The 23,948-nt window shown below is 41.9% G+C and overlaps 2 protein-coding genes across 4 annotated transcripts in view; one reads left to right on the forward strand and one right to left on the reverse strand.

The window, feature by feature from the left end:
• CD226 (CD226 molecule) overlaps nucleotides 1–23,948 on the reverse strand; it is a 56,988-nt gene that overhangs the window by 9,060 nt on the left and 23,980 nt on the right. For 2 of the 3 annotated variants that reach the window (XM_070421549.1, XM_070421550.1), the window contains exon 4: nucleotides 13,809–14,156. The exons of the other annotated variant lie outside the window; for it this stretch is intronic. In XM_070421549.1, the coding sequence (XP_070277650.1) occupies nucleotides 13,809–14,156 (348 nt within the window). The remainder of the gene's footprint in view (nucleotides 1–13,808; nucleotides 14,157–23,948) is intronic. 3 annotated transcript variants of the gene reach the window in all.
• On the forward strand, nucleotides 16,890–17,136 carry LOC139014585 (guanine nucleotide-binding protein G(I)/G(S)/G(O) subunit gamma-5B-like). Its single transcript, XM_070421548.1, has one exon. It carries the CDS (start codon nucleotides 16,890–16,892, stop codon nucleotides 17,094–17,096), a length of 207 nt encoding a protein of 68 aa, XP_070277649.1. The 3' UTR covers nucleotides 17,097–17,136.

The following is a 23,948-nucleotide window of genomic DNA, read 5'->3' on the forward strand; positions in this document are numbered from 1 at the left end:
CACTGCTTCCATGGAAAGAACCACAGTCCAGGAATTTGAAATTCCCACCCTGGTTCTTTCACCATCTAGTTTAAAATATACAAACAAACTAGAGGGAAAGGAGAGAGAGAGAGAGAGAGAGAGAGAGAGAGAGAGAGAGAGAGAGAGAGAAGCATTAATGAGAATCATTGAGCGGCTGCTTCCTGCATGCCCCCCACTGGGGATTGAGCCTGCAACCCAGGCATGTGCCCTTGACCAGAATTGAACTGTGACCTCCTGGTTCAAAGATTGATGCTTAAACGCTGAGCCACACCAGCCAGGCTCACTATTATGTTTTTTGACCTCCAGCAAAACCTTAACCTTCTCTGCATTCTTTCTTCATCTGTCCACTGATGACAATGACGACACTTCTGATTAAATTACAGAATTATGGCGACAATATCCAAGAGTAATAAACTACTAGAGAGACATCACCTGTGCAGTATGACCCCGGTGAGCTGAGAGCACATTTCATCTGTAAACTGTCCTCCTGCCCACAGCACACCTCACCCTCTGCCACCCACAGAGCTCCCCACCAGGAGAAGAACTCCACCCATTTGTGCTGTTGCTGGGAATGGGATGGAACTGGAACCCAGGGCCTGTCTTTATTGCCACCTTTTTTGGGGACAGCAAACATGCAAGATGGGTATAAGCCAAGGCAGACAGAGCACGACTTTCCGGCTCTGGAAATTAGAGCCCCAATGCTGGTCTTATGATTCCCGACTCTCTAGAATCCCACAGTAACTGGAGAAATCACACTTCTCACTGGGTTTTTAACAATCTGACAGATTATTTCTCCCTTCCTAATTCACTATTTAGCTACGATATTTTTCATGATAAGAGTTCAAAGTCTACACCCACTCATTCTTTCGTAAGTATTACTGCAAAGAGAACCTAAGTCAAATAATGAACAATACTTTTATACTTTAAATTCATTTAAACTATTAGGTGAATAAAAGTATATAAGCTTGTCCAAATTTGATGGGGAGAGGAGCTTACTCAGAGCAAAAATACGTTATTCCAACTACAAAAGGAACAATTAAACTTTCTCCCCATAAAATAAGAAATTAACCTTTTGAAGCTCTTGGCACATTAAGAAAATAAACAAAATTATTTTGCATTATAACCCAGGACTATAAAAGGACTCGCTATACTGAAATAATTTGAATATAATATATGCTAAAGTTAAATCAAACCGGCAATCATAGCAAGAAAATAAGAGTTATTATCAATAAATTCATTGACAGTATTCTGGAAGGGTTGTTTAACCACATTTTTAGTCCGTAGGCCGACGCTCTATCCAATGAGCCAAACCAGTTAGGGCATTTAACCACATTTTTAAAATGCTATTTAGATTGTTATTACAGTAAAAAATCTGGGTGAACTAGAGATCTGAATTTTTATGGAAATACTAGAATAAAATATAAATAAATCTCTGAATGAGAAATGACTTTCCCATGTATAAAAATAAATAAATATACAAGCTTGAGCCAGTCAAAATGAAAAATAACTGAAGGTCAAATTATTACAAATGAGATGTAAAGATAAACATAATATTGGTAGGTTGTTTTATCATATCCTTGCTATTGAGAAAAAGGTACATAAGACAATATGAGAGCAACAACTTATTAACGAAAAGCTCTTAAAGAGTAAGTTGCTATAAAAGGAAGCCTGTGGTGAGATTGCCCATCACAAGTTCTTTGAGAAGCAAAAACTGCAGCAACCTGCAACGAAAAAGAAATTGGTCTCTGTGTCACACCCTTAACGTTTGATTAATTGTTTTATTCCAAAGAAAAACTCAAAACTATAACATTTCTAACAGCAAAAAGAAAATCCTCATTTCCCAAGAGTAGACAAACCAGCAAGACTCTGCAGCTGGGGTTGTCAAACTTCATTTGCATCTGAATTACCTGGTGGCTGAGCCCCACCCTCAGAGTGTCTGACCCTTTAGGCCTGGGTGGCTCCCAGAATTCACAGCTCTCCAGTGAAGTCTAAGATGCTGATATAGGGGCTACCCTGCATCTCATGGCTATGGGCAATGGAATGATGTGTGTAAAGAATCCCAAGGAAATGAAAAACTGCTGACTATAGATAGAAAATGAAGTAAAATTTCAAAACCAGCCCTAACCCATTTGGCTCAGTGGATATAGAGTGTCAGCCTGCGGACTCAAGGGTCCCAGGTTCGATTCTGGTCAAGGACATGTACCTTGGTTTCGGGCACATCCCCAGTAGGGGGTGTGCAGGAGGCAGCTGGTTGATGTTTCTCTCATCGATGTTTCTAACTCTCTTTCCCTCTCCCTTCCTCTATGTAAAAAATCAATAAAATATATAAAAAATAAAATAAAATAAAACCAGAATTCACAATAGCACAGTTCTCAATCAAGTATGGAACTTACTCGGGGGAAAAACAGCCTGCAAGGCAACAGCATGCCAAAATTTTAAAGTGATGGTCTTCAGGGAATAGAATTAAAAACAATTGTTCCTTTAGGCTTTTTGGTATTTTCCAAACTGTCTAAATGATATATTGCTTTTATTAATCGGGGGGAGGAGGGGAAATAGCTCAAAAATTTAAAGGCCTGCATGCTTAAAACAGAATAATCTGCCAACATTTAACGGTTATATTTAAAGGGCAGGCTGTAGAGAGCTACTTTGTAGAAGGGAACATAGAACCCGTAAGAATTAAGTTGGCATTGTTTTTATTAAACTCTAAATTAAATGACTGAAGTAGAAACCACTAAAAAGGATGGCCACTTATTTCACAATGCCCAATTATAGATACAAGTTTCCAATGCATTCTGTATTGTCAAATATGTTACCTCTTTCCACCTCTTCTGGTAATGTTTGACCTGCTGGAGTCAGATCTGTTCACTCATTCATCTTTTAATACATTACATTTCAAGGCATGTGTATTGGTTCATCAGGATTTCAAATCCATGTGTTTATGTCTTAAGTGAAGTTTTTGTTTTGTTTTGTTTTTTGTTATTAGGTCTGAGATATAACTCTCTTCTTTTATTTATTTATTTATTTACTTACTTTCAGTTTTATTTTATATTGGTTTCAGGTGTATAGCTTGGTGGTTAGACAATCATATATTTTACATGGTGTTCCCCTGATATTCCCAGTACCCCAACTGGCCCTGTAACTGGACAACCAATGGATCTGGGCTGCCTGTCACTACTTGAGACAATTAAGTAGAGATATATATGAGCATTTATTCCAATAATGCCAGTAGGTCATCCACAAAAAATCTGCACCCTTCCCTCTCCCCGCCCCCCCCCCCCCCCCAGCATAGTTAGAAGGACAATTACATGAAATTAAGAATTACAGGCAAGGGAAAGTAGGCAAAGAATAATGGTTACAGGTTAGAAGCAATGCATGCTGAGGGGGTCGCAGAGGGCAGATGCCTCTGGGCACCTCTGGGACCAGATTACAGATAATAGGGGCTAGGGGTTGCAAAGTGTGGGTGCCTCCAGGACTAGACTGCTTCAGCCACAGGTTGTAAATCTTTAATGATAGGCAGTTCTCGGGAAAGGAGGATGGACTGCATTCCGATGGATAGCTCCCATGTCCCAGGGCACACAACTCACAGCCAGGTTAGAATATGCTTTCTTTAATCAGAACAGTCACAATTGATTAAATCATTTGCCATTGGTGATTACTTCATCCTCAGCCCCTCTCCCCTCAGGGGAGAGGGCTCAAAGTTCCAAACCTCTAACCAGAGGATCCCTCCTCAGGCAACCAGCCCTATCCTGCAGCTACCTAGGGGCCTTCAGCCACCCGTCCCTCATTAATATAAAAAAGTCACTACATTCTGGAGACCAAGGGTCTCCGAAGCCCTTGTGTCAGGAACTGGGGACTAAGACCAACTATTATAGCAAAAGAGGCTCCTTGAAGTCCCCCTCCTCCATTCCACAGAAAATGGCAAGTGTTTAGGTGCTCTGTGAAAGAAGCAAGAGACCCAACAGCTATTTCCTTATTGAAGGAGCTCACATTGTTTTGAAAGGTCCTGGCTGATTTAAAAACACCCACGGAACAAGCCTTTTCCCATAAGAAATAAGGGGAACAGCGTGGGGGGCAGGTAGGATTCAGTAACACTGCAGGAGACTGGGCCATTGAGAGCATCCCAGCCTCCAGCCAGTCCTGCCTTTCCCCATTTCTCGCCCTTCCTCTGCCTCCATGTGAGCCATCAGGACTTAGAACCCCGTGGTGCAACCACGCAGCTCGCTGGACACGGTATGGCTAAAAAGACAAATGGACAAAAGAAAAGCAAACAGCACTGGATGCTTTAGGGAGTTAATTGACAGTCCTAACATTCCTTATTTCCTAACTTCCGCTAACAGATCTTTGGTTGAGAAACATCAGCCTGAAAACCTCCCTCTGAAAGAAAGAAGAATGCTTGTCTATTCTCAGCAGCCTCTATTTTGCTGACTTTTCCCCCCCACGTTCTTCCCAATGGTGTGTTGATTCATAGAAGGCCAAAAGTGTCGTGAACCATACGGCCATTATTTTCCCTCCCATCAAAGAGGATAAATACAGTTAAAATAAATTATCAGTGAGATATATAAATGAACAATTCACTCCAGGGCTGCAGCCCTCCAATGACAAGTATTTATGGCTGAGTCATAAACCCTTATACAAGGCCCCTGATAGGAATGCTGCCAGGTCTTCCCTCAGGGCCAGGTGGACAGCAGTGGGCAGTAAAGTTATTGCTTCTCCTGAATTAGAGTTTGGGGTGGGTTAGTGAGTGAAGAAACAGTGGGGTCAGGTTAGTGAGTGAAGTCACTCAGGACCTAAATATCTGAACTGAGAAGCATGCTGGGAAAAACTCACAGAGCCTAACCCTCTAGGCAGCCTGGGTGGGTCATAGGGGTTATCAGTTAGAGTTATTCTTACATTTTTGCCTCATTAAAAAAGAAGCAGAAAAACTGGATTTATTTCTGGGTACAGATGGAATATGCAATGTGTGACTTCCCACAGGGTAAGGATGTGTGAGCAGACAGCCTCAGGATTACCCGGTCTACTGCAAGTTTTTTCTTACTACACATACAATGCAAATATCCAACCTCCGGCCACCTTCGACATCAATTTGATGAAAACACAGAGATTGAGGAGAGATGTCCTGGGGCCCAGACCTGTCTTCTAATTCTAATTTTCTTCCCTTGGAATATCCCTTGTCCTCCCAAATGCTTTTATTTTCAATTGCGAAGTGGTGATTAAGTCAACCCCAAAAGTGGAAATGGGGCTTAGGTAAAACAGATAGAGGTGCTTTATATACTTAAGCAATAACTGATATAGAAATTATGAATAAGTCTACTTACATTTTGTATTTATACATTCAAAGTTCGGGGTAAATAAATAACTCATTTCTATTCTTTTTGTGTTGGAATTCCATGTTGAACAACCAGTCATGAGTGACAGAGGAATCTTGCTCCTGGGGGCATGCCCACCTTCATGGGGAAGAGCAGAGGGTGTGTTGGTAAAAACTTGTGAAACAGGTGTAAATGTGGAGGACCACTGGAAAGAACAGTAGCCTGAAGCCGGTTGAACTTTCCTGTACGCCTGAACTATTTAGCAAGTGGATATTGGTGTGGTAATATTATTTTAAAGGTCAACTTTCTTTGTACCAGTCGATTTTATACTCTTTGTATTTCAGAAATCTTTCCCTGTTGTATGGCAAGAAGGTCCTAGGAGATAAATTATTTTCAGACAATTAAAGGACCATGACATCTACCTCTAATCCTTCTTCTGTGTGAACAGCAACTACCCGCCCTCAAAATAAAAGTATTGTCGGATTTTAGTTGAGAAACATAGGCACTGAGAGTCTGAATGATGGTCCTGCAGCAAGCCAACGAGGGAAGTGAGCTTCTAGCTCCATGTACAGGTTTTGCTACAGTGGGTTTGCCTCTCTCGATGGTAAATGACTTACGCACTTAAAAGTGTTATATCATTTGGGAAACATAGTCTAAGATTGGCTGTAACGTTTATCTACTCGATCTAGTTATATTTTCTGGTGTCATTACCTGCATGATGCCCTACTATGGGCCAAGGTTCTCTATAGTGACTGGTGAATAAATGGCAAGGGTTACCTAAGTCAGCATATGTGGATGGTGACATTCTTTGACTTGGTACACCTGTCGAGAAAGTTTTCAAGATTGACTCCACTGTATTAGACACCTCACCTTTTACCCCCTAATATTTCTGTCTGGCTGTATTTCTTGAGCATGTACCTCAATTTTTATAAACACCTATTATTTAAAGGAGACTGTACTCATGCATCATAAGTCAGAATGTCAAGACTGCAAGCACACTGCTCACCTTCTCAGTGAGAGTGAGTGTGGCAGACCTGAGACTGTCCTGGACTAGTGGGTGAGAACTGGGATTTGGGGGCATCCCACCTTTCCCTAACTGTTAAGGAAAACACCTGCTTGCTGCCTGGGGATCTATCAGTCCCTCTGACTTGGCCCCATGTGCCTTTCCCCTCTCCTGATTTGCTTTGTTTCTCTGCTGTAACAGAACAAAGCCATCCTTTTGGAAAGTCGTCATAGGAAGAGAGGCCCCCTCTCCCAATTCTGCGGCAGGACTGGAGCCTTGCTCCAAGGGGCAAAACCATCTCCTGGAGGGAAGACTAAGCAGCTCACTTTAGGGTGACCTCAGTGACAAATGAGGCCATCAAGTCCTCTACTTGAGGACCTTGAGAACGTGGGTGTCGTGGGTTGTAGCTGCTGGGCTCTACAAAAGAGGAGGTTCTTTCTGTCTTTACAGTCTCTTAGCAGATTGCCTGTGATGCACTCCTCAATTCTGGTTGAGTGCTTATTCAATAATGAATTTTTTTCTTTCTTTTCTACCTCTGTGGAGCTATTTTCTGGGTAAGGAGGAGATTTGGGTTCTAATTATAACTCCCTAGCACATTGTTACCCTTACTGTTGTCTTACCAGGCATGACTCTCCATTACAGTGTCTGCGTTACGTTTATGCACAAGGCTATAATGGGAAATTTTTCAAATGCTCTACTGAAATCCAGATAAACATTTTCCCTATGCAACAAAATACAGTAGGCATACCATGTCATTTAAATATTGTATGTATTTAGTTGCAAAGGCCCATAAATGTGAGAGAATATAACTGTTCTGAATACTTTAACATGGAAAATAAATTTTTGTTTTCTCTTGTCCCTGTGAGTGGAGGAATGCTTACCACATGGCCAATTGACTAATATGCTCCCTGCCTCTCCTAGCAAATGTAACAAACATCTGAATTCACACAACTTAAAAGAGTGAAGCATTTATCTCAGTGCTCTATATAAGACAAAAAACCCAAGCATGTTAACATCAGGACAATAATCATACCCTGCAAACCTATCTTTCTATATTTGCAAATGTGTCTCCTTGAGGCCTTGATTTGGGGGTCGTTTGCACATCCATTGTGTCCTTGAGTTTCTTTAAAGATGGACAATATCTCAGCCTTTGTTAGTGCAATCTTCTCATTGCAGTATACATTCTTCATTTGCCCATGTCCATCATTGTGATGATAAGGATTCTCATTTCACTCACTATTCACCCTAGCTAAAGCTGTTCTTCACACCCCACCAATCAGATCGAGAGCCATCACCATGTCAACCTGTATCTGTGAAAGGAGGAATCTCTTCCTGTGGGTTCATCCAATAAAATGCCACTCTTCTATTCAAACAACTATAAACATCACAGTGACATTAAGCTCCAGCAAAAGTAAAATATATTGAATTAATTCTGGAAATGAACTTTATTGTGGCCAAAGAGGACTGCAAAGTATTTATTTTATAAAAGCTATCCAAAAATATTTCTCAGTTTAATAAATGCCCTTTAAGAATCTCTGAATCATTTCAGTGTAAATTACTTTATGATACAGTTTACTAGTAGGGTCCAAAGATATATCTCTACAAATGATAAATGTTTACTATTCATTTCCTGTTCTTTTCAAAACAGCCCTCTGCAAATCTACTAGGTCACCCTTGAATATTCTGCAGGAGTCAGGTCAGCACATGATAGAAATACTTCAGTTGAAATTGGAAGTCGTTGACTAATTGAACTGTGATACTGAAAATTAGAATTGCCATGGAGAATGGAACATCATTAATCTTATATGAAGAGCGAAATTTTTTAAATTGTAAGTTGTTTCCTACTTGCCTTGGGGAAAATTTCACACCATCTTCTATGCTCAGTTCTTAATAAGACTCTGAGAGACAACCGCAAGCTGTTAACAGTTTCCAGATGCTTTAAAATGAGAAATCCACCCACGACAGTCTAAATGGCTGTTTTGTGGCTGGAATCGTTAGGCAAGTCTCTGGAATAAGTATGGCCATGGATTTTCAGTGGGAAGAAAGTCAGTGCATGGATCTGAATTTGAATGTCTACCTGTGCTCTAAGCTCCTGAGGAGAAGAAAACTTCATGAAAATTGTTTGAAATTGATGCTGTGGATAAAGACCCACTTAAAGAAAATCCTTTCCCAGGATTAGCTGCTTTCTAATACCACCCACTTACACTCTATCGTGATGTTCCCTGCGAATCTGCTATAGGCACCTGACACACCAACACACTCGGCAACGTTCCTTCTGCAACAGCAATGCCCACTCAACATGACCTCTTTCAACATTTCTCTCTCTGACATTAATTTTCTATTACTCAATTCAATATCTTCTTTATATATACAAGCACAGTATGCATAAAGAAATGACTGCAGGATCAGGAGAGATGAGTAAATCAATATGCAGGGCAGTGTCTCCTGAAAGAACAGATTTGAGCAGAGCCAACGACATAATAGGCCATGATTGAGTAATCAGCTCGCTTGTGATGATGGAAACTGTCTGTTTCATCTGGATACCCAGTTGTTGCCTGGAATCTTAAAAACATAACTACATTGGCCAGGCAATCGTGGTTGATCTGTTTCATTGGAGGCTGTCTGAACTGGTGGGAAGTGCAAGCCGTGCTCTGGGACTCTGGTCTGTGGTTCTGTATATGAACTAACCGTCATGCACATTATGTTCTATGTACGTGAAGATAATGAGAGGCCGAGGTCCATCACACTGTGCCAGGGAAACGGGCACATCTGTCAGCCCTATGTGCACCAGTTCAGACAACCCCCATGCCTACAATGTTCACAGGAGTGGGACAGAACATTCTGAATTAATGAACTCTAGGCCTCGTGGAAGCAATCTATGGGAAGGCTCTCTTGGCTCTGGCCCCATGTTTTTCTACTGAACACTTCTGCCACCTTCCTTTATAAACCTCATCCTCCAGACCGAGGAGACCAGCAATTAAGCACCATTTACAGAAAATATGGTAAAGAAGAAAAATAAAATTTAAAAATGAAATAGGCTTTTTTGAAAGATATAAATGCAAACGAAGTTCATGAAAATTCCTTCTCAAGCAATGCAATTAACCTAAGAGTTCAGGTATCTTTGATCAGTAATCACTAAACAGCAAACGTCCAATATTGATGAAGAAAATCTAGACCTAATCTAGCTAGAAAACTTGAACACAAAATGGACACAGTCCCTCCTAGAATACATACAAATATTAACATAGAAGGAATCAGCCAAGAACATGCATTAACACAAATTCTGGAAAGATCTGACAGCTTCAAGCAGAGATGCCAAAATCTGATACCTCAAATAATTTCTAATATAAGAATCTGGACTGCTGCAAATAGATGCAGTGACTCAAGCATATACATTTCCAAGTTATAAGTGTTTGAGACATTCAAGATGTGTAATGGTGCAATGACTGGGGAGCAGTGTGGGCCAGTGTGGAAAATCTTGAAGGTGGTGAGATCTGATGGAAACACTAAAGGAAAGAAGGTAAATGTAGCAAAAGTTCATAGGTTGGTGAAGAAAAGGAAAAAATAGAAGAGTGTGAGTGACTGGCCAGGTGGTGGCGAGCACAGCCGACATTTCTATCAGACCAACTTCTCTCTCCCCTCTGTGCCCACCCAAGGTGGGTAGGATGCCCGTGGCCCACCAGCAAACCTGGTCAAAGCTTGAGTCTGCATCAGCCCAGAAAGGGGCACCTTTTCTTAACTTGTCTGCCTAGAGGAGGTGTCATTGGAAATTTGTCGACCTGAATGGGCTCCTTTGTAGCCTAGTTTGAGAGCACCATCATTCATGTGCTATTGAACTCTTAGCTCATTTCCTCTGCCTTGAATTTCACTTTTTTAATTCTACACACAGTAACTATTTGACTTACACTTCCTTGAATATTATTTTGCCATCTTTGGTCAAGAATTGATAGTGGCAAAAAACACACAAAAAAGAATTGATAGTGGCTTTCGTTGCTCGTAATGAGATCCAGAATTTCAACAAGTTATCATTAATTGTGCCTACCACCTTCTATGTTAACCCGTAACTCAGATACTCTGTACCCACCTAGCCAGTCACCCACACACACAACTTCCTCATCCTCTCATGCTTACTTCCTGTTACTCCCTGTCCCCTGTTTTGTCTCTTTGCTCTGATCATCAATGTCTCACTTGAAACCCGATGGTTCAGCTGAGTGGCCTCGTTGGTGGAATATTGGAGAAGGACCTGAGAAACTATAGTACTCAGTAGTGGCCAATGGAAGTTTATTCAAACTAATCTCCTCTGGAAACTTCCTGAGAGAGAGCTGATTTCATTTCTTTGATCCTCCTCCTTTTCACAATCAATAAGCACAGTTAAAACAATAGTAGTCTGAACATCATTTAGCTATATTAAAAGACTTCAAAATTTCTTTTGGTGGAAACTAAAATACTTTTCTCATAACTAATGAAATTCCAACGAATATTAAGGACCGAGAATAATTTTGGTCACTGTTGTATGCACACATTTTCCCCCTGATCCTTGCCCCTGTGGTCTAGACAAATTTCAAATGCAGAATAGTCAGTCTGAAACTATTTCCTGCTTCTCAGGTCCTGAGAGCCAAGAAGAGGAGACAAGTATTTCTTTTAATTTAACAAAGAAAGTCCATAGTAAATTCTGGTATAACTCATGCTTCTGCCACTTTCTCTTCAAAACAAATCAAGGCCTGGCTATATAACATATAGGTTGACATTGTATCATCTTTTGGGTGACCTATGAATACCCGGTACTTGTCAAAATATGAACACAGGCAGACAGATGTCAAGGAAGAGCCTCGTGTGTGTGTGTGGAATATGAGTCCTGCTATAAAGAAGTGGATGGAGGTAACAAAGGATGCAGAGCAGTTTATTAAAAATTGTGTCACAATCACCTTTCCCTTGACAGTTGAGATAAATTAAATCTGCTCTACATCTTACACCTGTCTCTCTGCTTTTAGCTCTACATTGATTTTTGACTAAACAGCCTCAAGCTTTGAAATAATCAAATTGCACCAGAGAAAATACATGCGCTCTAGTTTTGCTTTCCATCTGATTTTTAATATTCAATACATACTTATGATCATTTTAAAAGAGAATTAGACCAAAGCATACAGTCAACAGCTGTCATCTTCTGTCAATGATAGCTGTTGACTAATGGGTCCCATTGACATTCTTTCAACCTGCCCCTGAATCTCAGAAAGCCATTCTGTGGGTTTTCAAAACAAATGGACACTAACAATGCTGCCCATTACATTCAGTTGCTTTCATATTCAACAGTGTTTACAGCTTCTGTACAAAAAAAAATAAGTCATTTTGTGCAAGAAACTTAGTCATGTTTTGACAAGAGAAAGATGTTTTTTAAAATTAGTAAGCGTTAAATAACTATACCTCCTAAAAATCTATTACCTCCATTTTCTCTATGATTTAAGATGTTTAAAATCACTTTTTCACATATAATGGACAAGATCTTATTTCATAGGTGTTTGAAAATGGTTCTTTATGACATTTTTCTGAATAGACTATTTTCTTGCCTTGGTCCTGAAAGAAGATTAGTGACTATGCTTAGTCTTTCTTTTATGTGGCCAGGTTTAAAAAACACTTCTGTAATGCAAGTTATTTTTAGGTAAGAAATAGTGTCTATCTGTGTCTAAAGGAATGGAGTCAACATTTAAAGTGAAGAATCTCAGTTAATTTTCTCTTCCAAATTGGTTCATCAACCTTGTTTTGCATCAAGTTCTGAAAAGAATGTGCATCCCACAACTCCTCACTCTACCCCCACCCCTGTCATTAAGAGGAGCAAAGGCAGCTTGATGTGATCCAAGGTGACTGTAGACCAGGGGTGGGGAACCTTTTTTCTGCCAAAGGCCATTTGAATATTTATAACATCGCTCACAGACCATACAAAATCATCAACTCAAAAATTAGCCTGCTATATTTGGTCAAACATTTAATTAACTCACCCCTAATGCCTTGGCAGGGCCAGACAAAATGATTCCGAGAGCCTTATACACAGCCCACAAGCCGACGTTCCCCACCCCTGCAGTAGACAGAGGGCTGTCCTCTGAGAAATGTCCTGCTTGGCACACACAGGCCATTGTGTACACAAAGCCTTTCATCTTCCTTCCCAGGGCAGGAAGAAACAGCGGTTGCAGTGTAAACTGTCCATAAAGGGACAGCCAAATCCTGAGAAGCCATGGCTTTAAAAGTCTACACACAAGCAAGGCACATGGGCTTCCTGGAAGCAGATGACAGCAAAGAAGAAAGAAAGATGGCTGGCTGGAAGGAAGAAAGGAAAGAAAGGAGGGAGGGAGAGAGGGAGGGAGGGAGGGAGGGAGGGAGGGAGGGAGGGAGGGAGGGAGGGAGGATTAAAGTTGAATTTCTGTCACCAATAAAAATAAATTACTTTCTCTAACATGTCCCTCTGCAGTGAGAAAATGTGCCCAGAGGATGAATCAGGAAAGCCTGGGATGGCCTTTCTCACAATCAGTTGTAACCCAGGCCTCTACACAGACTTCTAGAGAGGCCAGTCTCTCTGTGTTTGCACTTCAGCAAGCAAAAAATCATTTTTTCTTACTGTTCCATGGCTTTTGTGAGGCCTAAAGCTCACACAGGTAAGGGCATCGTTATGACCCAGGAGACAAATTACTAATACAATGTGAGTACCCGGCCTTGGAAGGAACCTGCTCAGCTAAGAGGCCCTGGAGTTCAGCTTCAACCTTGTCAAGGCCAGTCTGCTTCTGCTCCCAGATCTGAAAGAGCTGAGGGATTCAAAGCTCCAATGTGTCAAAGAAGCAACTCTATTATCAAACATTTATTAAATTTCCACTCAACACAACACTGACTCAGCAAACACTAATCCAGCAGCTTCTTGTTATTGCTGAGGTTATATGAGGATTATGAAACCTAGTCACCATCCTCAAAAGTTTTAATGTAACTGAAAAATAGGAGGTTATATGGCTGGAACTTACAGGCTGGTAAGTCCATGTATTTTTTCAGACTCCCTGATTTTTTTGTTTAATTTCAGGAATATGGGACAGATCAAGAAAACGGGAAAGATTTGTGATTATTATTAAATTTGTGATTGAAGGATTAGCAAGATAAAGACATACTAAAGACTGCCATTCAATAACTGACAACTTACCTAAATCCAATCATTAAAAAATATTTTGACCCTGGCCAGGTAGCTCAGTTGGTTAGAGCATCATACCAATACACCAAGGTTGTGGATTCAATTCCCGGTCAGGGCACATACAAGGATCAACCAATGAATGCATAAATAAGTGGAACAACAAATCCATATTTCTTTCTCTCTCCCTCTCTCTCAAATCAATAAATTTTTAAAAAATATTTTGAACAATAGAGTTATAGAAAAGACAACAGAAATCAACCCACAGTGGTTGGCTCTTTCCATTTTTGACATGAGAAGGCTTCTGTCATATACTCACCGTCAGTTACGGTCAACCTTACCACAAAGGTTTCATTTTCTCCTGTGCTGGCCTTGAAGCAACAACGGTAAAGTCCGGAGTCAGAGGCCACGACATGGGGCATGAGGATAAAGCTCCTTCTCATCCCCTGGCTACAGTTGCTCAGGATTTGCCTCCTAAACCTTGAGGGGGAGCTTTTCCCTTGGGATAAGTTGCAGCTGATTAGGAGGTCGATCTGATGGGACTGGACCTTTTCCCATGTGACTTGTTGCATGGGACCCTTCATTTGAAGTTCGTACATGAATGTGATGTTTTCTCCAGGTTCTGAGACCACATGGCTATTTAATGGCACAGCTATCTCAAAGCTATCTGAAAAGAAGAAGACATTAATTATACTTAGGTCCTCAAACTTTTAAATGGGAAGGTAGAAGATACTCAGAAAATTCCATCAGAAAGATTGGTGATGTCATTTAACATAGTTTCAGGGATTGCAGACAGCTTTATACCGAATTTTTGTAAGAAGAAGGCTTTTGAAAGAATGTGCTCACACATATTCTCTTAACTTTTACTTGGTTAACCATATAACAAGAAACATCATCAAAACCTCTGGTGCTTTTCTTGGTGGTGATCGTTTTAAGAGGATGAATATCACAAGTGATCATATCAAGTGGTTGAATGGGTTGCTGATTCACACACTGACTCTGAGTATCAAATATCCTATATAAGAAAGGGCTAATACACAAATCAATCAAAGGGCAGAACAATCAGTCGCTATGACATGCACTGACCACCAGGGGGCAGATGCTCAATGCAGGAGCTGTCCCCTCGTGGTCAGTGCGCTCCTAGTGGGAGTGCCACTCAGCCAGAAGCCAGGCTATGAGAGGGCACAGGCTGGGCTGAGGGACCCCCTCCCTCCAGTGCACAAATTTTGTGCACCAGGCCTCTACTCTAGATTATAATAATGCCAACTAAGATTTTATTATTCATAAAAGAGATACCAAATCATCTTCATTGAATATATACATAAATACATTTTTCAGACATATGGGTTGTCTTATGCATAAAGTAAGAACGCTGTGTTTTGTGACTTCCTGGGTAACTACAGAGTCCTCCAATGTTTTCCCACCTTCCTACCACCATAGCTGGAATACCCAGAACACAGCACTTAGTACATAATCACTAGATACCTCAATCAACAGTTTTTATAGTGTGGCCTGATATCCTAAAGGGTTCCTGTATCCCACTCTGAGAACTGAAAGATCACACCTATTTTAATTGTCATATTAAAATGTAATTTACCTTTTTAACTCTTATTCTATAAGAACATGTATATTATAAATTCACTCTTATCCTGTAAGAATATATAGTAGAGATTTTCAGAGTCTCTGATGGCCACTGGAATGTGTGCTTATATGCTTATAAATTCTTGTCTTTTAAATTTTGTTTGGTTTTCATTTCTATTACAATAAATATTTATAGAACAAAAATCTTTGGGGTCTTCAATCATTTTTAAAAGAATAAATGGGGAAAAATAATTCTAAAATTCATATGGAACCACAAAAGGCCACAATAGACAAAACAAGCTTGAAAAAGAAAAGCTGGAGGTGTCACACTTCCTGATTTCAAACTAAACTACAAAGCCACAATAATTAAAACAACTTGGTACTGGCAAAAAGACAAAAATATAGAAGAGAATGGAAAGCCCAGAAATAAATCTATTTATACATGATCAGCGGATCTTCAACCAGAGTGCCAAGAATGCACAATGGAGAAAGGATAGTCTCTTCAACACATGTTCTTGGAAAAACAGGCATACACATTATAAAAGGACAAAATTGGACCTTTCTCTTATACCACGCATAAAAACCTACTCAAAATGGATAAAGACTTAAATGTAAGTTCTGAAACTGTTTAACACTCCCAGAAGAAAACATAGGAGAAAGTTTCATGACATTGACCTTGGCAATGATTCTTGAATATGACACCAAAAGCATAGGCAACAAAAGGAAAAATAGACAAGTGAGACTACATCAAACTAAAGTATTTCCTCACAGCAAAGGAAACAGTGAACATAGTGAAAAGGCAACCTACACAATGGGAGAAAACATTTGCAAACCATATACCTGGAAGGATTAATTTCCAAAATATGTAAGGCATTCCTACAACTCAATAGCAAAATAAAAAAACAAACCAACAACTACTTATTTAAGTTGAAAAATGGGATAAAGACTTGAATAGACATTTCTCTAAAGAAGATGTACAAATGGCTAACTGATTTATAAAAAGACGTTCAATGCCACTAATCATTAGGGAAACACAAATCAAAATCACAATGAGATATCACCTCACATCTGTTAGGATGACTATTACAAAATAAAATAAAAAGAGAAAGACAATTTTTGGCGAGGATGTGAAGAAATTGGAACCCTTTTCCATGGTAGGTAGAAATGTAAAATGGCACAGCCTCTGTTGCAGCACTATTCACAAATGAAAACATGTCCATTGATGGATAAATAGATTTTTAAAGTGTGGTATATATTACAATGGGATGTTATTCAGCCTTTAAAAAGAAGGAAATCCTGCATTATGAGACAATGCTGATAAACCTGGAAGACAGTATGCCAAATGAAATAAATCAGACACAGAAATAAATCCCATGTATATGGTCAGTTGATTTTTAACAAGAGTGCCAAGAATGCACAATGGAGAATGCTTCATGATTCCACTTCTGTAAGGAATCTCAAATAGTCAGACTCATAGATGTGAAGAATAGAATGGTGGCTGCCAGGGGCTGGGCAGGGGAGATGTGGGGAGTTGTGTCTCAGTGGGTGTAGAGTTTCAGTTCTACTAGATAAATAGGTTCTAGAGATATGCTTGCTGTACAACATAGTGCCTGTAGTTAGCAACATTATTTGTATACTTAAAAATCTGTTAAGACTTTAGACTTCATGTTATATGTTCTTAGCATAATAAAATCTTTTCTCAAAAAGGGTATAAAGGGAAAAAGTTCCGAGCTCCACCCCTCGCATTGCTGCTCCGCCGTCTGGCCCTGGCGGACCCGCGATCTGCTACCGACCAATCTGCCTGGCACTTACCTGCACCATGTCTGGTTTCTCCAGCGTCACCGCTATGGAGAAAGTGGTTCAACAGCTCTGGCTGGAGGCCGGGTTCAACCCTGTGAAGGTTTCCCAGGCAGCAGCAGATTTGAAACAATTCTGTCTGCAGAATGATCAGCATGACCCCTTGTTGACTGGAGTATCTTCAAGTACCAATCCCTTCAGACCCCAGAAAGTTTGTTCCTTTTTGTAGTAAAATGAATTTTGAAGGTGTTCTAAACCACTTTTCTTGAACTGGCGAATATTCAAAGAGAGCTAAATCTGAAGTCTGTACAAAAAGCTTACCCTATAACGTGCCATACTCTACAAACTTCTGCTTTTCTCAGTCTTTAACACCTACCTCTCTGAATTTTCATGAATTAATATTTCACAAGAATGATTATTTTATATACACTGGCAGCAGCATACAAATAAAATACTTTTTTTAAAAAAAGAGTATAAAGGGATCCTGAGACCAAACAATTGAAGAACCTGATCCAGAGAATAACCTTCAAGAATTAGGTTATTGGGGGGAAGTAGAGAGGGGGGTAGGTTATGTCAGTCTATTTAATCTGATAGTTCTGCTATGGCTGACAAGGAATTTCAACCTACTGTCCAAATAGAAAGGGCAGTCATGGTGTCACAGAGCCCTGGACAATAATGCGGAACTGAGAGACCATTAATCCCAGCCTCTCTGTGTCACTAACTCACTCAGGCTGGCCCGAGAGCCACTTTCTTGACGTCCAATGAAAAAGAAGAGAGGAGAGAAGAAGATCCCCACTTGAGAGTGTAAAATAAATTCTAAAATACAATGAGATTCGCTGTCTGTGTTCAACTAGAAGACTGTCTGTGAGAGTTTCGTCCCCACCAAACCAGCTTCTTCTCTTCAGGAAGTGGTTCCATGTGTCAGAAAGTTTTTGGAAAGAGAAAACCACAGCACTCCCGCTTCTCACCCGGTAGCTGTGCAACCATTTACCAAAGCTAACACTCTACCCACATGACAAGCACACAGGAAACATTTCATCTGGGGGTTACCAGCCAGCGCAAGAACAAGGGGAAATAGAAAGAAAGAGAGAAAATCCATAAGAAATGAAAAAACGCCTCAACCGGTTTGGCTCAGTGGATAGAGCATCGGCCTGCAGACTGAAAGGTCCCAGGTTCGATTCCGATCAAGGGCATGTACCTGGGTTGTGGGCACATCCCCAGTGGGAGATGTGCAGGAGGCAGCTGATGGATGTTTCTCTCTCATCGGTGTTTCTGACTCTCTATCTCTCTCCCTTCCTCTCTGTAAAAAATCAATTAAAAAAAGAAATGAAAAAAAGAATATAAAAGCTTAAAGGAAATAAATGAGCAATTAGAATAAGACAGGGAAAGAGGAGGCATGAGAAAATAAGAAGCCAGAGACAGTATCAATAAGAGGCTAAATCAGATCACAGCACACTGTGTTGAGAAAATGAAAGAACATAAAAGAAATGACAAAAAGAAAGGGAAACCCGTTTTTACGCGGCGCCGAAGCCTCGGAAATGAGACGCCGGCTGGCCTGGCGGTAGCATTGATGCTGGTCTTCAGAGCTCACATACCTGCTTGCTTTCCTCTGTGGCTACAGCTGTCCTCCAATCTCAGAAACTTGCTTTATCTGCCAATCTAACCCACCCTGCTACCAGGAAGCAACACCATGGACTGTGGACTGGGTGTGAAGGGTCTGTATTTGCACAAAGGACAGACCCAGGAGGGAGGCCGGGCCTGGGGGGCTCAGGGGAAGGGGCGCTCTACATCAGGACCCAGGCTGGAACCCACAGAAGCCGGCCCGCCCCAGAGGCAGGTGGTCTGGAGGCACAGAGTGGACTCCCTTAACCTCTCCTGGTGAACCGAAGAGCTGGCTGGAGTCAGGTGGAAATCTAGGCGAGGCCTGCACAACCGGCCTCCCTCACGTGGGGCCGGCTGCTGCTCGGAACACCCGATCCTCCTGCTCGGCACATGGAGAGCGACCAAAACAACCCGAAAACCAGGAGGACCCCACATGCACCAGGACCCCGGCACCCTGATTTGGAAAGCGAATCTACTTAAAATGGCGATCAAATTGTCGTTGTTAATAGGAAAGAAAGCTTTGATTGCAATTGAATCCTAAAAACAGAAACAAAAATAACAAAAGCCGGTTAATTTTACATTTCTAACTAGTTATGTATTAATTCTTAGCATAAATATAGAATAGATTGTGGGGGGAATGTTTGTTTGCTTTTAAAAACTTTCTTTTTAGCCTGGGCCGAATGGCTCAGCTGGTTGGAGCGTCCTCTTATACACTGAGAGTTCTGAGTTCAATTCCTGGTCAGGACACAGTCTAGGTTTGGAGGTTCAATCCTGGGTCTGGTCATGTGCGGGAGGCAACGGATCGATCTTTCTCTCACGTCAATGTTTCTCTCTCTCTCCCTTCTTCTCTCTTTTTCTCAACTCAATAAAAACACCCTCGGGTGAGAATTTTAAAAATAATTAAAAACCTTATTTTTAGAGCAGTTATGTGTTTACAACAAAATTGAGAGGGAGGTACAGAGATTTCCTATTACCTACATCCCTCACCAGACTGATGCATTTTTTACCAAGGTCCATAGTTCACCTTAGCGTTCACTCTTCATGCTGTACATTCCGTGGGTTTGGACAAATGTATAATGACACGTATTCATCATCATAATATCAGAGTATTTTCACTGCCCTAAAAATCCTATGTGCTCTGTCTATTCGCCCCTGCCTCCTCTCAACCCCTGGCAACTCAAAAGAGTGTCTCCATAGATCTGCCTTTTCCAGAATGTCATACAGTTGGACTCATGCAGTATGTAACCTTTTCAACGTAGCTTCTTTCACGTGGTCACATGTGTTTAAGCTTTCGCCATGCCTTTTTATGGTTTGATAGTTCATTTCTTTTTAGCACTGAATACTATCCCATTGTCTGGGTGTACCACAGTTTATCTATTCACCTCCTGAAGGGCATCTTTTTTTAAAAATATATTTTATTGATTTTTGACAGAGAGGAAGGGAGAGGAATAGAGAGTTAGAAACAGCGACGAGAGAGAAACATCGATCAGCTGCCTCCTGCACACCCCCCACCGGGGATGTGCCCACAACCAAGGTACATGCCCCTGACCGGAATCGAACCCGGGACCCTTCAGTCCGCAGGCCAACGCTCCATCCACTGAGCCAAACCAGCTATGGCCTGAAGGGCATCTTGATGGCTTCCAAGTTTTGCTAATTATGAAAAAAGTGTTGTATACAGCCATGGGCAGGCTTTTGAGTAAACATGAGTTTTCAGTTCCTTTGGGCAAACATCAAAGAGCATGCTTGCTTCGTTTGTAGGACGAGTGTGTTTGGTTTTGTAAGAAACTGCCAACCTGCCTTACAAAGTGGCTGCCCCGTTTTGCACCCATCCGCACCCGCAGTGAGGGAGCCTTCCTGCTGCCCCACACCCTCGCCAGCACCGGGTGCCGTCAGGGCTCTGGACTTGGCCATGCTAACAGTTTGACTGTGTTGTTCTCACATGGTGTGTATGTAGAATAACATGATGGATTCCTCTGTACTTTGTATGTGATTTTTCTAGCATGATGATAGGTCATTTTGGAAAAATATCTTAGTGCCCAAGCAAACTAACACGGGGTAAGGACTTCATCGGTGCAGCATTTCACATCCCACCTGGATCCCTCAGCACCGATAAGCAGCAGCAAGGCCACCCATGGGGGGATCAATCATCTTCTCCAAGCCCCTCCACACACGTGGCCGTTCTCTGTCCTTCACTTAAAGTGCAGATACAAGGGGAAGGAGCCAAACAAGATAAAAATAAGTTAAAGGACTGCCTGACTGAACAGCACAGATAAGTGGGAGGAACAAGAGCTGCTGGAAGAGATAAAAACACAACCTGACAAAGCGTCTGGAGGCTGCGAGCTTGGCCATCTGTTTAAATGCAAGAAGGCGAGCATGTCCTAGATGGCAGGGCAGAGGCGCGGCCCAGAAAACACACACTAAGAGAAGGTGTGCAGTTTGTCCAAAATGCAGTGCCCCTATGAACACCAATGAGCAAAAGGGTTCTGGCCCAGGCCTGGGACCACTTGTGATTTAAACGTCCTGTGATTCATCTGCTGTGGCCGCAGGTGAGCCCCCAGAGCCCAGGCTGCTTCCTGGCCGCTTCACGGAGCCCCCAAATCTGTAGGGTGTTTGTCTCAAGGGGCCATGGATCCTCATGCTGTGACTTTAGCTCACAGGTTTTAATTGTTAAAAAGTAAACTCCCATCTCTCCGTTCCAGTACAATGAGGGAGAACAATGCTTTCTATTTAAGTCAGCACCGCAAGGTTTGCTGTAGTACATGAGCAACGCCGCACTTTCTCCAAACAGAAACATAAATGACTCATGGGAGGTGAGAATTTTAAATAGTATAGCTCTGAGGGCTTGCAGACCCAGACGATGACAAAACAGCCCAGGGGACTGGCTTGTTTTCCACGAAAGTGTCAGCAGTTGGCCTCGCAGACTTGGAAATTTCTGGTAGACTTTCTGCATGGCCGAGTTTTACAGAAAAAGAATCAAAAGATGAACACTGACCCTAATCCTCCCCGACTAGAAAACAGACTGTGTCGGTGACTATCACTGGAGACGATGGTAAGCATTTTGTCTCATTACATTGAACATTTTCAACATATTTCAAAAGCAAACTAACAGGCCTGGAATTCGCCCTTACCACGTGCCAGCATTAAATGCATTACATGTGCTAACACCCCGAGTCCTCCCGACAGCCCGGAGGCAGGTCCAGCTGGCAGGGGGCAGAGAAGGGAGTCCCACGAGGCAGGAGGCTTGAGCAGCTGCCCGTGGGCCAGGGCTGTCATCCCTACCCTGTGAAGGGGCACACAGGACACTCTGAGTAGGAACTGGGCTGCGTTTCACAGAGGAACGCAAAAGCTCCCAAGGAAGCTCCTGTTCCTAAATATCTTATTTTATGATGCCTCAAATCCTATAATTAGAAATCAATTTCTTTGCTTGTCCTTGTTAAAATGCACATAACAACCTCAGCTCCCAGCAGCACCAACAAACACATCCACGAAAAATTGTCCATTAGATTGCTTTCCGGGTAGAAGGAAAGGAAGCCGATTCCCACTGGCTAGTGGCTCAGAACAGACTGGCTGCAGCAAAGGAAAGAAGAATGAGGAGCCTGCCTTGTCACAGGTCACAGGTCACAGGTCACATGTTACTGTCTTCCCTAGGACCAAAGTTTAGAGGAGAATGAGGACCTGCAATTGCCGGGTGGGGGATTTAGACTGGAAGACAGATTACAAAAAAAACTGCCTCTTTTTATCATTCATTCATTCATTCAATAGAGATTACTGTATGTTGACACAAAGACAAGTAAGGCACAGTGTGAGCTGATGGGAAGACACACAACCAGGTCATAGCACCAAACCTCTTGAAATTCCCCCAAATTGTTACTTTCCTCTCTTTCATCATCTAGAGTGTCGGGTATGCTCTGACGTATGTGAATAAGCATATCTTTAATTCCTCAGATAACGTGTTAGGAGAAAAGGCAACTGAAAAGGATCAAAGATGAAGGCTCCCATCTAACAATTAATCTGCTGAACACTACGCTTTGAAGTAGCAGGGGGAAGGTTTTGGGAAGGAAATGAGGAGTAGTTTGGAACCTCTTCGAAAGAAGCAAAGAGCTTTATCGTGGCCAAGAGTCCCTGGACTTGAACCTTGAACATGAGTCAGAGCCTCCTCTCTAAACCTGACATCTCAGGCATGGCAGACACCAGCTCAATCTCAAGCAGGGCGCACTCACCACAGCCCCACATCACACAGCTCTCACAGCTTTTGGCAGTGTGGGGAGCTAACCCCAATTAAGCAAACCAACCCTTAAGACTCTATGGTAAAAAGATTGGTGAGGCCATATTTATGGCTATCTATGTGAGCCAGACCTATCCCCACCCTGGGTAGCTTACAAAAGAGTCACTTGCTTTAATCATGAATCCAGTTTAGAAATCTTTAGTAAGGGCCTAATATATGTATGGGACTGGAGAAGAGATTAGGGATGCAGTGAAAAATAAGACAGACATGGTCCCTATCCTCCCAGAGCCAATAAAGTAGTAAGGAAGCCATACGATTAAACAGATCTAAACAGATCGTCACAGTCCATGCAGTGGGGGCCAGGAGAGGGAAGCAGTGGAGAGGGAAGCAGTGGAGAGGGAAGCAGTGGAGAGGGAAGCAGTGGAGAGGGAAGCAGTGCAGAGGGAAGCAGTGGAGAGGGAAGCAGTGGAGAGGGAAGCAGTGGAGAGGGAAGCAGTGGAGAGGAGGTTCAGCCCAGGCACAGAAGCAAGTCTTGGCTGGACTTGGAGCAAAGCCACAGAGGTAGGCAACCGCCAAGGACACGCCAATGCACGTGGGGCATCAGAGGAAATACAGGTGGGGAGGAGAAGGCTTGGAATGTTGGCCAATATGCTTATGCTTAGTGTTGTAGCGTGAATGTTTGGGGCTGGATAGTGAGACTTCAGGGAGACTGAGCAGGCGGCTGTACTCGGTGTGGATGAAGGAAGTAATCGAAGCCTAGAAACTGAATGATGAGGAGCGTTTGAGAATTCCTGTCACCACTGGAGGCTCGGCAACCGGAACAAGAGAAAAGGAGGAAAAGGAAGAGAAATGTCAAACATCGAAAAAGGTTAAAACTTCCAACAGTAAATGTTTTGACAGTAGAGGCTTCAACCGCTGCATCGAATTCGAATTGGATGTTATCTCAGCTAATTTGCTGCTTCATTTCTCAAGGATAACCAAAAACTGGCTGCGGCCTCTCTGTTTCCATTATGCTCAAGGTGAGGAAGAATATTGGAGAAGCTCGAGCAATTCAAACACACCAGAAAGGCTGTCAGGGAGATTTTTCAAACATAGGAGGAAAAAATGACCTTTTACATGGCTAAAAAGAATATCTAAAATTGTGCCAACGAAGCCTTGAGCCAGGGAATGTTATTACATAAGACAAAAGATTTCATTTTCACCAAAATATTTAAAGGATCGTCTGGGAGGCAGATAAGACCTTTCAAACAACGT

Source organism: Myotis yumanensis, unplaced genomic scaffold (assembly GCF_028538775.1).
Source record: "Myotis yumanensis isolate MYYU_CA2020_CCGP unplaced genomic scaffold, mMyoYum1.0.hap1 SCAF_7, whole genome shotgun sequence".
NCBI lineage: Eukaryota > Metazoa > Chordata > Mammalia > Chiroptera > Vespertilionidae > Myotis > Myotis yumanensis.

Bases quoted from the DNA above. Each gene is read 5' to 3' on its own strand.
- LOC139014585 (XM_070421548.1), top strand. From the start codon at position 16,890: ATGTCTGGTTTCTCCAGCGTCACCGCTATGGAGAAAGTGGTTCAACAG.